We start from the raw sequence: 13,026 nt of genomic DNA, 5'->3' as shown, positions 1-13,026 counted from the left end.
ATCAGCAGGGTGAGCAATCTGAAGTGATTACCTCAATGATTTTTAAAAACACTTGTGTTTTTCTCCAGTTACTTTCCCACTTAAACATAAATTTGCCAATTCAGACATTGGTAATGCCCAAATTTCTGTTTCGTGTAAGAATGTTCTGAATTCAAAGTTAAATTAGAAAGCTGAGAATAACCACCCCCCCACCCCGTGGACGGAAACGTACTCCACCCCCTTGATGCAGTCAAGAACCTCTATCCTTGTACAGAGTCATTTTCCATTCTCGCGTACCTCTGAAGGATGGGAGGTTGACAATCTTTAAACACATTCACATTGGCAGCTCCATCAGGACAGTGGTTATTCTGCAAGAGAAAGTGTGTAGCAACTTGCTGAGAATTGTCTAGTCTCCCTCCAGCATTTCTATGTAAATGAGACATAAAACAAATGTACCTGTAACTGGGATTTTTTTTTTTTCAAAATCCTTGATCAGATTTTACTTTTGATGATTTACTCTGTTACTCTGAAAAATTTTTGATGTTCTTAATGGTTCTACTCATTCGTTTATTCAGGAATACTAGACACTTTATTCTAACACTGACTTTCTTCAGCATCTATGGTTACAAATTTCAAGTCTCAAACATAGTAAAACCTCAAATACAGTTTAAACATGTATCAGCAGTGTGCTAGCTGAAGCAGAGATTGGGATTGTAAACCACATTGCCCATCACTTTCCTGCTACTAATCCGATTCATCTCATTAAATGTTATGAACTTCCTCCAGGGCTAGGCCTCCCAGGACTAAGACATCTATCTACAAGTTTACACCAAACAGCTCACTTGAGAGCTCAGTTTATTTATTTATTTTTGGCTGTGCTGTGCGGCTTGCGGGATCTTAGTTCCCTGACCAGGGATTGAACCCGGGCCACCGCAGTGAAAGTGCCGAGTCCTAAGCACTGGACCGCCAGGGAACTTCCTAGAGTTAAGTTTACGATTTAAATTTATGAGCAGTTTTTCATAACCTGGTGGGAGTAAAGCACAATATAAGAGATGACATTTTTAAAAAATATATTTATTTGGTTGCGCTGGGTCTTAGTTGCAGCAGGCGGGCTCCTTAGTTGTGGCAGGCGAACTCTTAGTTGCAGCATGCATGTGGGACCTAGTTTCCTGACCAGGGATTGAACCCGGGCCCCCTGCATTGGGAGCATGGAGTCGTAACCACTGCGCCACCAGGGAAGTCCCAAGGGATGACATTTAAGTTACCGGCAACCTTATCAGTGAAGACCCAGAACATTTCTACCAAAATGTTTAACCACTAAACTGTCTCAACTGGATCTGAATCATTATAAATCATTTCTCTTACAAACATGTTTACTAATGTTGAAGTATATTACCAGCATGTCTCAGTTATTTTGGTAATTTTTTTCCAATGGATGTATCCTCTAGTTACAGAGGTTGTTTGGATAGGGGTCATATTTGTTAGATAATTTAGTCTCAATGCCTTTGAAAAGCATATTATAAATGAAACCGAAGCTAGGAATTTTCCCACATTAAATGTAAGTACTATCTTCAGGAAGAAAAATAGCTTACCTGCTTTCAGAACCTATGTCTTGGAAATATTAAAGTTGACTCAGCTTAATCCATGAGTCTTAAATCCCATGATGTTTCTGGACACTGCTATCTTCTTTTTACTGAAGATGATTGAGCACCTTCTATTTCTGCTAAGGCTACTTTCCCACCTAACACTAATGTCACAATTACAAAGGATATATTCATGCTGCTACACATGTTCAAAAGCTTTTGATAGGAAAGGAAAAAATTGAAAATGCAGGTCTTCTGTTCATTCTGCTATGGTTTTAAAACAAGTCTGTCCAAATTGTTTTATTTTGCATAACAAGTTTATTTTTAAAAGGCATATAGACAGTAAACAAAGTAAACATCCCATCGAGATCTGAACTTCAGCCAAGTGTTTTATCTGTCCTAGAATTGCTCCATTAAGTTCCAGTCTCTAGACGTCTTAAATTCAATAATCGTCATCTTCATCAGAGTCCATTACTTTTCTTCTGCTGAACTGGGGGGAAAATTAAATAAGTATCATAACATGTTTCACAAAGCATAACTCAGATTTTCTGAGAACACAAATTTCTACCTACTACAGGGAGACATTTCTGTCTGTCTTTAAAACAACTTAGTGTTTCAAAACAATAGAAGAGCCTTGAAAATTAGGCCCTCAATATATGCAGCCTTTCTCCCCAAACTTCCCTGTGTTATAAAATGAAAATGTCTATGGGCTGAAACATGTTTGATACAGTACATGCAGATGCAACGCTTATTTAAAATATCAATCTTTCTTTTGCCGTATGCATTTGGGGAAACTTACTTTAACTGTTGTTTTCTTTTCTGTTTGTTGGCTTACTTTTTCGAGGATTTCTATTAAACCTTGTTCTGATACCTAGGATAACCATAGAGAAAAACAGTATTTTTTTAAAACAAAGAATTGACCTCAGCAGACTGCATGGTTTTAGTCCTTCCGGGGTACGGGGTAGAGGTCAAGAGGCAAGGAGAGTGGGACAGCGGGCTGAAGCCACTGGCTATAACTCTTGGTTTAAGTTCCACATAAAATCTGCTCTGCTAGTCTTCATTTGAGGGAGGAAAAGTATCCATCAGTTAGCTTCCTCGAAAAATACAAAATTAACAGGTACTTAAGAACACCTTCATCACCACTGGCAGACAATGACAACCACCTACACCACTGTGTTAAGTGTCAGGGACGGAGATACACCATCTCTGCCCCTGAAACCTTGAGAAGCTTAAAAGCAGGAGATGAGTCACTCAAAAAAGGTGAAGCAGTCATTGTCTCTTCCACACACATTCTCAGTGTAAGGGGTTCAGGGCGGGCTGACCCCTGTAGGCTGCGGTGGCGGCAGAGGGCTTCCCAGTGCAGGTGGGGCAGGTGGGGCTCATCTGGGTCTTGAAGCAAAGGTCAGGGATGCAGAATATACCCATCATGGCATTACAGCCACACACATAATAACCAGGAATTTTAGCACCTCTTCATTTGCAAAACAAGCGTAACTTTACCTGTTTTAATTAGTATTACTGACAAACCTTGTTTCCAGTGTAGAAGCAATTTAGGCTAGCTGACCCTAATAGTCACTGGTTCCATAGCAGTGTCAGAAAAGGAAAGAAGCAGAGGATTTTAGAAAAGACAATGAGTTATCTTTTAGGAAGGATGGTAGGTACAACTGTTCTCTCCTTTAAAAATTGCTTCAACAAGAATTCTGCAACCAGAAAGAGATAAAACTGACCTTCTTAAAATGTTTTGATAAAGTAGGTAACAACAGTTTAAAACTGCCTCAAGGCAGTCCAAGCTTACCTTCCCACTTAGTTGTCCATACCGTGCCATCTGTATAAGGTAATTCTCTACTGCTTTAGTTTTCTCAGGCTTTACAAGTGCTAAGTTACTTACTAAAAAGGAAAAAAAAAAATCTATATACACACATACACAAAGAAGTCAGAACTAAATGCACTTATATTATACCTTGAAACTAAGCACTGACATTTCCAAAGCCCTTCAGATTTATTCATGTCTTGAGACTAGCAAGGTAGATAAGGCAGATGCTATCGTTACTCCTCTTAAAAACGAGGAAAACTTGAGTTCAGCTGTGTCAATCTCAGTCAAGACCACACGGAGGTCGTGGCAGAGCCAAGATTAAACTTGGGTCCTCAGATTCTAAGCTCCATGCTTAAAAAAGAAAAAGCACTATTGCCCTCTGAAAAGCAATTTATATACTACTACACATATATAATCATAGTGATTCATCTAGGCCTGCCTCTTCTAAGCTGGGCTTCAAGTTACAATACAGAAGATACTGGTTCATTCTGATGGATCATTTAATATGTTTTTCTACATGGTTTTTATGAAAAATTTTATTATGAAAAAACATACACTAAAATGGAGAATACAGGCATATCTCATTTTATTGAGCTTCACAGATACTGTGTTTTTCACAAATGAAAGTTTGTGGCAACCCAGCTTGGAGCAGGTCTATTGGCATCATTTTTCCAATAGCATTTGCTCACTTCATGTCTTTGTGTCACATTTTGGTAATTCTCACAATATTTTTGAACTATTTTTATTCTTATATATGTTATGGTGATCTGTGATCAGTGATTTTTGATGTTATTGCAAAAAGATCGTGACTTGCTGAAGGCTCAGATGATGATTAACATTTTTTAGCAATAAGGTTTTTTTTTTGCAATAAGGTATTTTTAAATTAAGGTATGTACACTGTTTTTTTTACACATAAGGCTATTGCACACTTAATAGACTACAATATAGTATAAACTTAACTTTTATATGCGTTGGGAAACTAAAAAATTTGTGTGACTCGCTACGCTGTGGTGGTCAGGAACCAAAGCTGCAATACCCCCAAGGTCTGCCTGTACAATAAACCCGAGCCCCCAATCACCCGTGTCATCTACCAGCAACATTTTGTGACTGACTCGATTTAAGAGTTGTTTCCTATAAATTTTACCTAATATAGTCGTCCCTTTGTACCTGCAAGGACCCCCTGAGGATGCCAAAATCCGAGGATGCTCAGCCCTTATATGAAATGGTGTAGTACTATCAGCCCTCTGTATCTGTGGATTCTGACTCCACGGACACAGAGGGCCGACTGTATGCACGTGGAGATCATCTCATTGGTAGGAGAGAATGGAGCTGGTACTTCTAATAATGATTTAAGTACATTTCTTTAGGTTTATAAACTTAACATTTCTTACAAATAATCTGTATCTCACGTTTTAAGGTTAAACAAATATTTAATCTAGAGATAGCAACAATTTCATATATATCTCCCCATTCAAATAACTCAAGCCAATTTTATGGAAATAAAGAAAACTGAAGATGCTTACATCGGGCCCGGGCTGACTGATCCAGAACTTGGGCTAAGATACTGTTCCTCATTTCTGCTTCCCTACAACAAAAACAGGTCAAGCAAAATTAGAACTAAGCTGTCAGCATTCCTGTTGAACACAGAAAAATGTAACGAGTCCACTCTTACACTCAAAGGCCAGCATTATATTTTGTGAGTGTATATCTTTATATTTTGTGAGGTTGAAAGGTAAAACTTCACATTTTCCTAATCAGAGTGGAGTTTCAGTTCAACCACGATTATAAACATTTATTAAGTACCTAGTGAGAGGTGCTAGAAATTTATAGTGAGATTTCAGGCAATTACAAGGACCAAGTGATTAATCCCTGTAATTTTCTTAGAGATAAAGAAGCTGAGGTCCATGGAGGAAATGTTAAGGAGACACAGGTAACTTGTGGCCAAGGTAGGACAAGATCCCATATTTCCACACTCTCAGTTCTAGTTTTTGGGTTGGGAGGGGAGTTAAATTATAACTCTGCTTCTAGCCTTGCATCTTCCTACCTATCCAAGTAGGAACTATTTCAAGTTCACAGGATAGTGGTTTCAAACTTTATTTAAGCAGAAATTGTTTTTCAAATGAAGCCCTTCAAGGAACTTAATACGTAACACAGACAAAAGCAGAGATTCTTTGGCTGAATTCGAAGGGGAGCTCGGGCTGGCTGTGCCTACTAACTGCCCCCATCTGAGGAGCTCTGGGGTTCACGGAACACAACTGAAGCCCACTTCCATAGGCCATTTCCTTATCACTCCTGAGTACTGCAACCCTGCCACGAACTATGACTACATTTCACTAAATCTAAGAGGCCAGAGTAGAAAACACGCCATAGTATTCTGTATCTCCAAGAATGAAAAACACCCTAGATGAGGTGTCTAATAGGAGACCCTCACTCATAGCTGGGGTTTCATCCCAGAGCAACATCCTCAATACACGGTAAACAAGAACTAAAACCCGCTATGCAGAAAGGAACAGCAAGGAAGTGTGCGTGCAATGACCTTGGCCCTGAGTGAAGGAAAAAGTGTCTCTGAGAATTTGAACTTCAAGCTGTAGTCTTGCAGGTTTGCTGTTTGAATTCACAGCACCAGTGTGGAGAAAGGGGGAACCTCAAGCAGTGAATTTTTTTTTTTTTTTTTTGCTGTACGCGGGCCTCTCACCGTTGCGGCCTCTCCCGTTGCGGAGCACAGGCTTCAGACGCGCAGGCTCAGCGGCCATGGCTCACAGGCCCAGCCGCTCCGTGGCACGTGGGATCTTCCCAGACCGGGGCACGAACCCATGTCCCCTGCATCGGCAGGCGGACTCTCAACCACTGCGCCATCAGGGAAGCCCTCAAGCAGTGAATTTTAAGAGGTCTCAGGTTAGAAATGACCCACGTGATGGCAGAATAAAAAGTAAATCCTCTTTGGAAGAATCCAGGACAAGAGCAATCAATTATGAGACATTCGAATGTCAGATATGTTAGAATGTGAAAAATGCACTTCTTATAATCAGTGAAATTCACGCAGTAGTTTTATTTTCTTTTTAGCACTATCCCAGGTGCTTACCAGCTGTCTTCTCCCTCTAATGTAAGCTACGCAAGGGCAGGAACCTTCTCCACCTTGCCTATCTCTGTAGACACAACACAGTGCCTGACCGAGAGCAGGTGCTCAGTATTCGCTGGATGAACGAATGAGTTAAAAGGTAGCCCTGGGAGGTATGGGGCGGGGGGGGGGGGGGGGGGGCATGGGGAGTTTAATAGGCATAGTTTCAGATTTGCAAGATGAAAAAGTTCTAGAGATTAATTGCACAACAATGAGAATATAGTTCATATGACTGAATCATACTCTTAAAAAGAGTTAAGATGGTAAATTTTATCTTATGTGGGTTTTTTTAAATCTGTTATTAAAAAAAGGTAGCGTGATGGGGGAACTAGGCATTCATTCAATAAACCTGCCAAGTGTGAGGTGCTCTGTGATATTCTGGGATAAAATACCATTGAGAATAGAATGACAGTTAATACTATTGAGCACTTACTAAATGTGAAGCACTGTACCCCTGCGATCCTCACCACATACCTGTGAGGTAGTCTTATGATTATGTTGGTTTTAAGGTAATCACAGTTTAGCAGAGAAACATCTATCAGTAATTGCAATACAAAGTAATGAGTAATGTGGGATTCCATACATGTTTATTTAACAAACATAATAACAGTGATGATGATTTCTGGAAAAATCACTATGCCAGGAAGATCTTTAAGAGTCACGCACCTATTAAGGTGACTAAAATAAAAAAAAATTTGGTGAAACCATCCTTCAGAAAGTTCAGAGTTCCCACAGACACAGAGAACAGACCAAGAGATCGGTGTTGGGAGGTGGGCCAAATGAGTGCAGATTATCAGAAAAGTATAAACTTCCAGTTATACATAAGTCATGGGGATGAATGTCCAGCATGGTGACTACAGTTAATAATACTATACTGCATGTCTGAAAGTTGCCAACAGAGTAGATCTTAAAAGTTCTCATCACGCGAAAAGAAGTTTGCAAGTACGTGTGGCCATGGATGTTAACTAGACCTATTGTAGGGATCATTTCACAATATGTACAAATATGGAATAATTATGCTGTACACCTGAAACTTACGTTGTATGTCAAGTACTCCTTAATTAAAAAAAAAAGAGCCACTACATTAAAAACAAAAAACAGTTCAGAGTTCCAGCCCGTACCTTTGCTTCGCTTCCTGTTGTGCTACATCGCCAGGGTCCTGAAAAAACAATTTTACCTTTTAGTAATTTCACAGAGGAAAAAAACAGGAACTCCTGTTTTCTTTCTGATACCTAACAGGCTCCTGCAGTGGTAGAGACGGCTTACCAAATAATTCAAAGCCGGGCCTCACAAAAGTCAAACTGATAGTTTCCACTTACTACAACGTTTTGATAAGCTTCTAACATCACAATCTAAGAGAATGTTTTAGAATACAAACAACCATTAGAGAGAAGAGTCCTTGCTCTACGAAACCGTGTTTTACGTGGTAAGAATAATTTCTGTAAAAGAAAATGTGCTTCGGTATTGGGGACGCTGAAGATTCAAACAGCCCTTCCTTCCAGACCATCCCACTCCACCCCTAACACATTACTCCCTTCCTCTTTGCAGTAGAGCCCTTACTTGGGCGTTTTAGCTACGGGATTAGTTTAGTGCCTGGCCGTCCCCGGGACTGTCAACTCCATCAGGCGATGTTCCCTGCTGTACCCTCAGCACCTGGCACACAGCAGACCCTTGGGTCGGAACAATTAAATTCTAGAAAACATTCGGCAGGAATGCTAGTCGAAGCAGGCTAGATCCACGAGCTAAAGGCACCGAGAGACCCGAGGGGCTGAGAATTCTGTTTGGGACCAATGCCTGCCCGGACGAGAACCAGCCCCTGCCCAGGCGAGGCCCGCGCCCGACCCGCCCAGGGCAGCACATGGTCCGCTGACCGCCCGAGACCCCGCGCACTGGGGAGAGGGGCCGAGCCTGCTCAGAAGCGACCAGGAGGCCACCGGCGGCGGAGGCGGGGTCCTCGGCCGCGGGGAGAGCTGGGGCGTCGGCGCCTGGAGCCTCCGCCCGGGGCCGCGCCTTCCACCTCGGGTGAAGGCGGCGCCCCTCAGGGGACGGGCCTGGCGGGGGGGTGGGCGCGCTCACCCCGTGCTTGGCCTGTAGCTCGGCCAACCTGTGCTTCCTCAGCGCCTCGAGCTCCTCCTCCGCCATGGTGCGACCGTCCGGAGCGAGCAGCCGCGGCCACGCTCTAGCCCACTCGAGAGACCGCTAGCAGCCCCTCAGCGCGCGCGCCACCCTCCCCACTGCGCAGGCGCCCGCAGCTCCCAGGCATCACCAATCCAGCCCGGAGCCGCGCCGCGCGCCCCAGCCAGGGTGCGGGGAGAGGCCCGATTCCGCGATCGCTGGCCGCGGCTTGCGGGGAAGAACCGCCGCGCGGAGCTTTCCGGACTTCGGTTCCACCTCCCCGCTGCAAATCTGTGCTCTGCGCGCGCGGCCGCCAGCCGGGCAAAGATCTGGCTGCGTGTGGGAAAAGATAGTAACCTGGAAACAGGCCATCCTCAACAAGTATAATGCTAGGTAAAATTTGTTGGTGGCCTGTAATGTGCTGGGCTCATGTTGTCTTCATTTACAGATGAGGATCCGGGCGCTTAGAAACGCTAAGCGGAGTGATGGAAATGTTCTAAAACTGGATGGTGGTGATAGTTGCACAATTTTAAAATTTGTTCAGAAATATTAAATTGTACCCTTAAAGTGGGTTGGGGGTGGGGCTGGAGCAAATAGAGACTCTGGTCATCCTGCCGTTACGAAGCCAAGTTAAAACAAACTTGGAGGCTGAGAGTCGGAATCAGATGGGCCTTTCCTCAGAGGTTGGCTTGGGGGCTGTGGGATGTGGTGTGAACTCCGGGACACTACACACACACACACGCTGTCCTGGGGCGCGCGCGCGCGCGCGCTCACACACACACACACACACACGCACACACACACGCTGTCCGGGACACTACACGCACACACACACACACACACACGCTGTCCTGGGGCGCGCGCGCGCGCTCACACACACACACACACACACACACACACACGCTGTCCTGGGGTGAATTCCCTGGTGGTGTGTGTTGGCCGGAATGTCAGCTCCCTAACCCTGTGTCATGCATGTGCTGACTTTTCAGTTGTGACAAAATATAAAATTTACCACTTTAACCATTTTAAGTTCACAGTTAAGTAGTTTTAAATGCGTTCACCTTGTGCAATCTCTAGGACTCTTTTCATCTTGTAAAACTAAAACTGTGCCCTATCCCCCCTTCCCACCAGCCCTTGAACCATTCTTTGTGTCTCTGAATTTGCCTGTTATAGGTACCTATACAAGTGGAATCATACAACGTTTGTCCTTTTGTGACTAGCCTACTTCATTTAGCATAATGTCTTCAAGATTCATCCGTGTGACACCGACCAGGGTTCTTGGCCTTCCCCAATCCATAGAAATTGATCAGAGGCTAGACAAGAAATTCAGGCAAGGCTTTATTGGGGCCCCTGCTGCAGCAGCCGGGAGCAAGAACAAGTAACAGGTTCCCTTGTTCACTCCCTGGGGCTGATGAGCTTGTTCCTAATATGGGGTGAGGGTAGGGGTGTGTCCAGGGGTCGGGCCAGAGGGGAGGCTTAGGTGTTTTGCCCACCCCTTTGGTGGTGGTGACTGCAGGAGGCATGCACAGCACCCTGCTTATGCTCCCGACACCCTGTTTTTGCACCCAGCTCTTCAGAAGTGGCAGTTGGGTTTTTTGGTCTCTTTGTACCTTGTCCAGAATTTGCCCCAAATGCACATGTGCACAGTTATTTTTAGTCCCTATAGCTTCTTTGTATTTTGTTGCTTGAGGAGAGGTTTGTCCTGGTGCAAGCACTGCAGCAAAGGGTCCCAGGTCCCAGCCTGTCTCACATACTGTTGCGTGTGTCAGAATTTCTTTCCTATTTAATAACATTTCTCTCTCATATATATATGTATATAATATATATATATATAATATATAACATATATAACCACATTTTGTATATCCATTCATCACTTGGGTTGTTTCCTCTTTTTAAAAAAATATATTAATTTATTTTTTTGTTTATTTTTGGCTGCTTTGGGTCTTTATTGCTGCGCACGGGCTTTCTCTAGTTGTGGGGTGCAGGGACTACTCTTCACTGAAGTGTGCGGGCTTTGCATTGCGGTGGCTTCTCTTGTCACAGAGCACAGACTCTAGGTGCGCGGGCTTCAATAGTTGTGGCACACAGGCTCAGTAGTTGTGGCTCGCGGGATCTAGAGCGCAGGCTCAGTAGTTGTGGCACACGGGCTTAGTTGCTCCACAGCATGTGGGATCTTCCCAGGCCAGGGCTCGAACCCGTGTCCCCTGCATTGGCGGGCAGTTTGTTAACCACTGCGCCACCAGGGCAGCCCCGGGTTGTTTTCTCTTTTTGGCTCTCCTGAATAATGCTGCTATGAACATTGATGTATAAATATCTCTTTCAATTCTTGGGTATAGAGAATCCATGTGTTTTGAATTTAACATTCTTAAACATTAAGGATGCTTTTTCTCTAATATGTAAACAGGCAAGATTTTGCGGGGAGAGATGATAAAAATGGCAGTCTGGAGTCGACTTCTATTTCCGGGTGTCACGTTTTGAGACCCTTTGTGGACAGGCTGTACAATGGGCCATGTGATGGGTCCTGTGACTTCCACTCACAGGGGAAGATGCAGCCCTACCTGGGCTGATGATGCCTGAGTGGCACACACCCATGAAGAGGGAAGGAAACCAGATAAGCAGAGACGGGGCTTCTCACCTCATTCCTTAAATAAAAAATACATTCCCAATAGATTAAATATTTAAAGGTTTAAAAAATAAGTCACAAAACAAAGATAAATTCTTTATGTAGCTGTGTGACTATTTTAGGGCAGATATGAAAGGACTCTCTGTCAGACCATTTGGGTTTCTTCATCAGCCTGTTCAGGTTTTCTGTTTCTTCTCAAGATAATTTTAATTGCTAGAGAACCATTCATTTCATTCAGGGTTTCACATTTTAGAAACATCTGGCTATCACATCTGTATCTGTGGTCATATCCCTTTTAGGGATTGTTGACTTGATTGTTTATTTGGGCTATTGTTTCTTTGTGTTCCTTGATTATGCTTTCCAGCTATTTTAATATGTTGCTGTTTTTCTTTTTTCCCCAAGGAACTGAAATTTATCAGTACTGATTACTTTCTTCTTTATTTATTTCTACCTCCTTTTCATATTTCCACTGTTAATTTCTTTCTGGTTCCTTCAGATGAATATTCTATTTGTTTGTTTTTATTCTTTCTTGTTTAATAATGAAAATATTTAAGGAATGAATTTACTTGTGAGTACAGGTTTGTGTGTGTGTGTATAGTGTTTTCAATTGTCTTATTTTTTTTTCTTTCACAATATCTTAAAACATTTTCCTATTTTGTAAAGGTAATAATAATTTCTTTAAACCCTGGTCAAAATAATATGGTTAAAAAAAGTCAGTTGTACGTGAGGAAAAGCAGCTATTCCTGGCCCACTCCTACCCAACCAGTCTTAGTTCCCAAAGGTAAAACTTTACCTCCAGCTTGCTCTGTAGTTATTCCTTCATTTAGTCTTTTATTAACTATGTATTGAGTGCCTGCCTTCTATGTGCCTAAGCAACTGTTTTAGGTACCAGTGTATATAGAGGTGAATAAAAACAGGGAAGCATCACTGCATCCCCCCCTACATAGTACTGGTGGAGTGGAGATATAGTATAAATATAGAAATAAAGGACAGAATATGTATATTAGATGTGATAAGTCAAGTTATACAGAGGAAAAAAAGTCAGGTAGTGGGGATAGAGAGCGGTGGATCAGGGAAGTGTTCACTGAGATGGTGGCTTTTGAAAAAAGACCTGAAGGAGGAGAGACAGAGAGTCACAGAGACATCATATGGAAGAGAATTCCAGGCAGAAGGAACAGAAGGACCCTGAAGTAGGAGCCTGCCTGAAATGTTTAAGGAACTACAAGAGAGCCATTGAGGGTGGACTGTAAACTGCGTGTGTGAGGAGAAGGCAAATGCAGCATCAGGAAATGAGTTAAGAGGCTACTTATTTATTTTTAAAATTTTTATTTATTTATTTTTGGCTGCGTTGGGTCTTTGTTGCTGCGCACGGCTTTCTCTAGTTGCATCGAGCAGGGGCTACTCTTCGTTGCGGTGCGCAGGCTTCTCATTGTGGTGGCTTCTCTTGTTGAGGAGCACGGGCTCTAGGCGCGCAGGCTTCAGTAGTTGTGGCATGTGGGCTCAGTAGTTGTGGCACACGGGTGGCTTATTTGCTCCGTGGCATGTGGGATCTTCCCAGACCAGGGCTTGAACTCGTGTCCCCTGCATTGGCAGGTGGATTCTAAACCGCTGTGCCACCAGGGAAGCCCCAAGAAGCTATGTATTTAAATAACATACCTATGCTATGATGTCTTCATTTATATAGTTTAGACATTTTCTAATCCCCTGATGGATAGGGATTTGACACACTCCACAACTCCTACTTTTCTTCCTTAGTTTCCTAATACACATATTACTATTTTCAGTTCCAAAG

At 43.0% G+C, this 13,026-nt stretch overlaps 1 protein-coding gene and 1 long non-coding RNA gene across 6 annotated transcripts in view; one reads left to right on the top strand and one right to left on the bottom strand.

Annotated features, from left to right (window-relative positions):
- Positions 1–1,857: 1,857 nt before the first annotated feature.
- On the bottom strand, positions 1,858–8,741 carry PDCD5 (programmed cell death 5). The gene is made up of 6 exons (XM_019941003.3): positions 8,570–8,741; positions 7,615–7,652; positions 4,899–4,960; positions 3,358–3,449; positions 2,362–2,433; positions 1,858–2,052 (listed from the first exon to the last, which is right to left on the bottom strand). Exons 1-6 carry the CDS (start codon positions 8,633–8,635, stop codon positions 2,005–2,007), a joined length of 378 nt encoding a protein of 125 aa, XP_019796562.1. The 5' UTR covers positions 8,636–8,741; the 3' UTR covers positions 1,858–2,004.
- Positions 8,742–8,776: 35 nt separating this feature from the next.
- Positions 8,777–13,026, top strand: part of LOC109550834 (uncharacterized) — a 38,906-nt gene continuing 34,656 nt past the window's right edge. Inside the window, exon 1 of one of the 5 annotated variants that reach the window (XR_004523424.2) lies at positions 8,777–9,001. This is a non-coding gene — a long non-coding RNA (uncharacterized lncRNA). The remainder of the gene's footprint in view (positions 9,002–13,026) is intronic. The other 4 variants (XR_002177519.3, XR_012327950.1, XR_012327951.1 and 1 more) reach the window with 4 other exon arrangements.

This window comes from Tursiops truncatus, chromosome 19 (genome assembly GCF_011762595.2).
Source record: "Tursiops truncatus isolate mTurTru1 chromosome 19, mTurTru1.mat.Y, whole genome shotgun sequence".
Taxonomy (NCBI): domain Eukaryota; kingdom Metazoa; phylum Chordata; class Mammalia; order Artiodactyla; family Delphinidae; genus Tursiops; species Tursiops truncatus.
The sequence above is the reverse complement of the archived record's forward strand: the minus strand, read 5'-3'. Positions and strand labels throughout refer to the sequence as shown.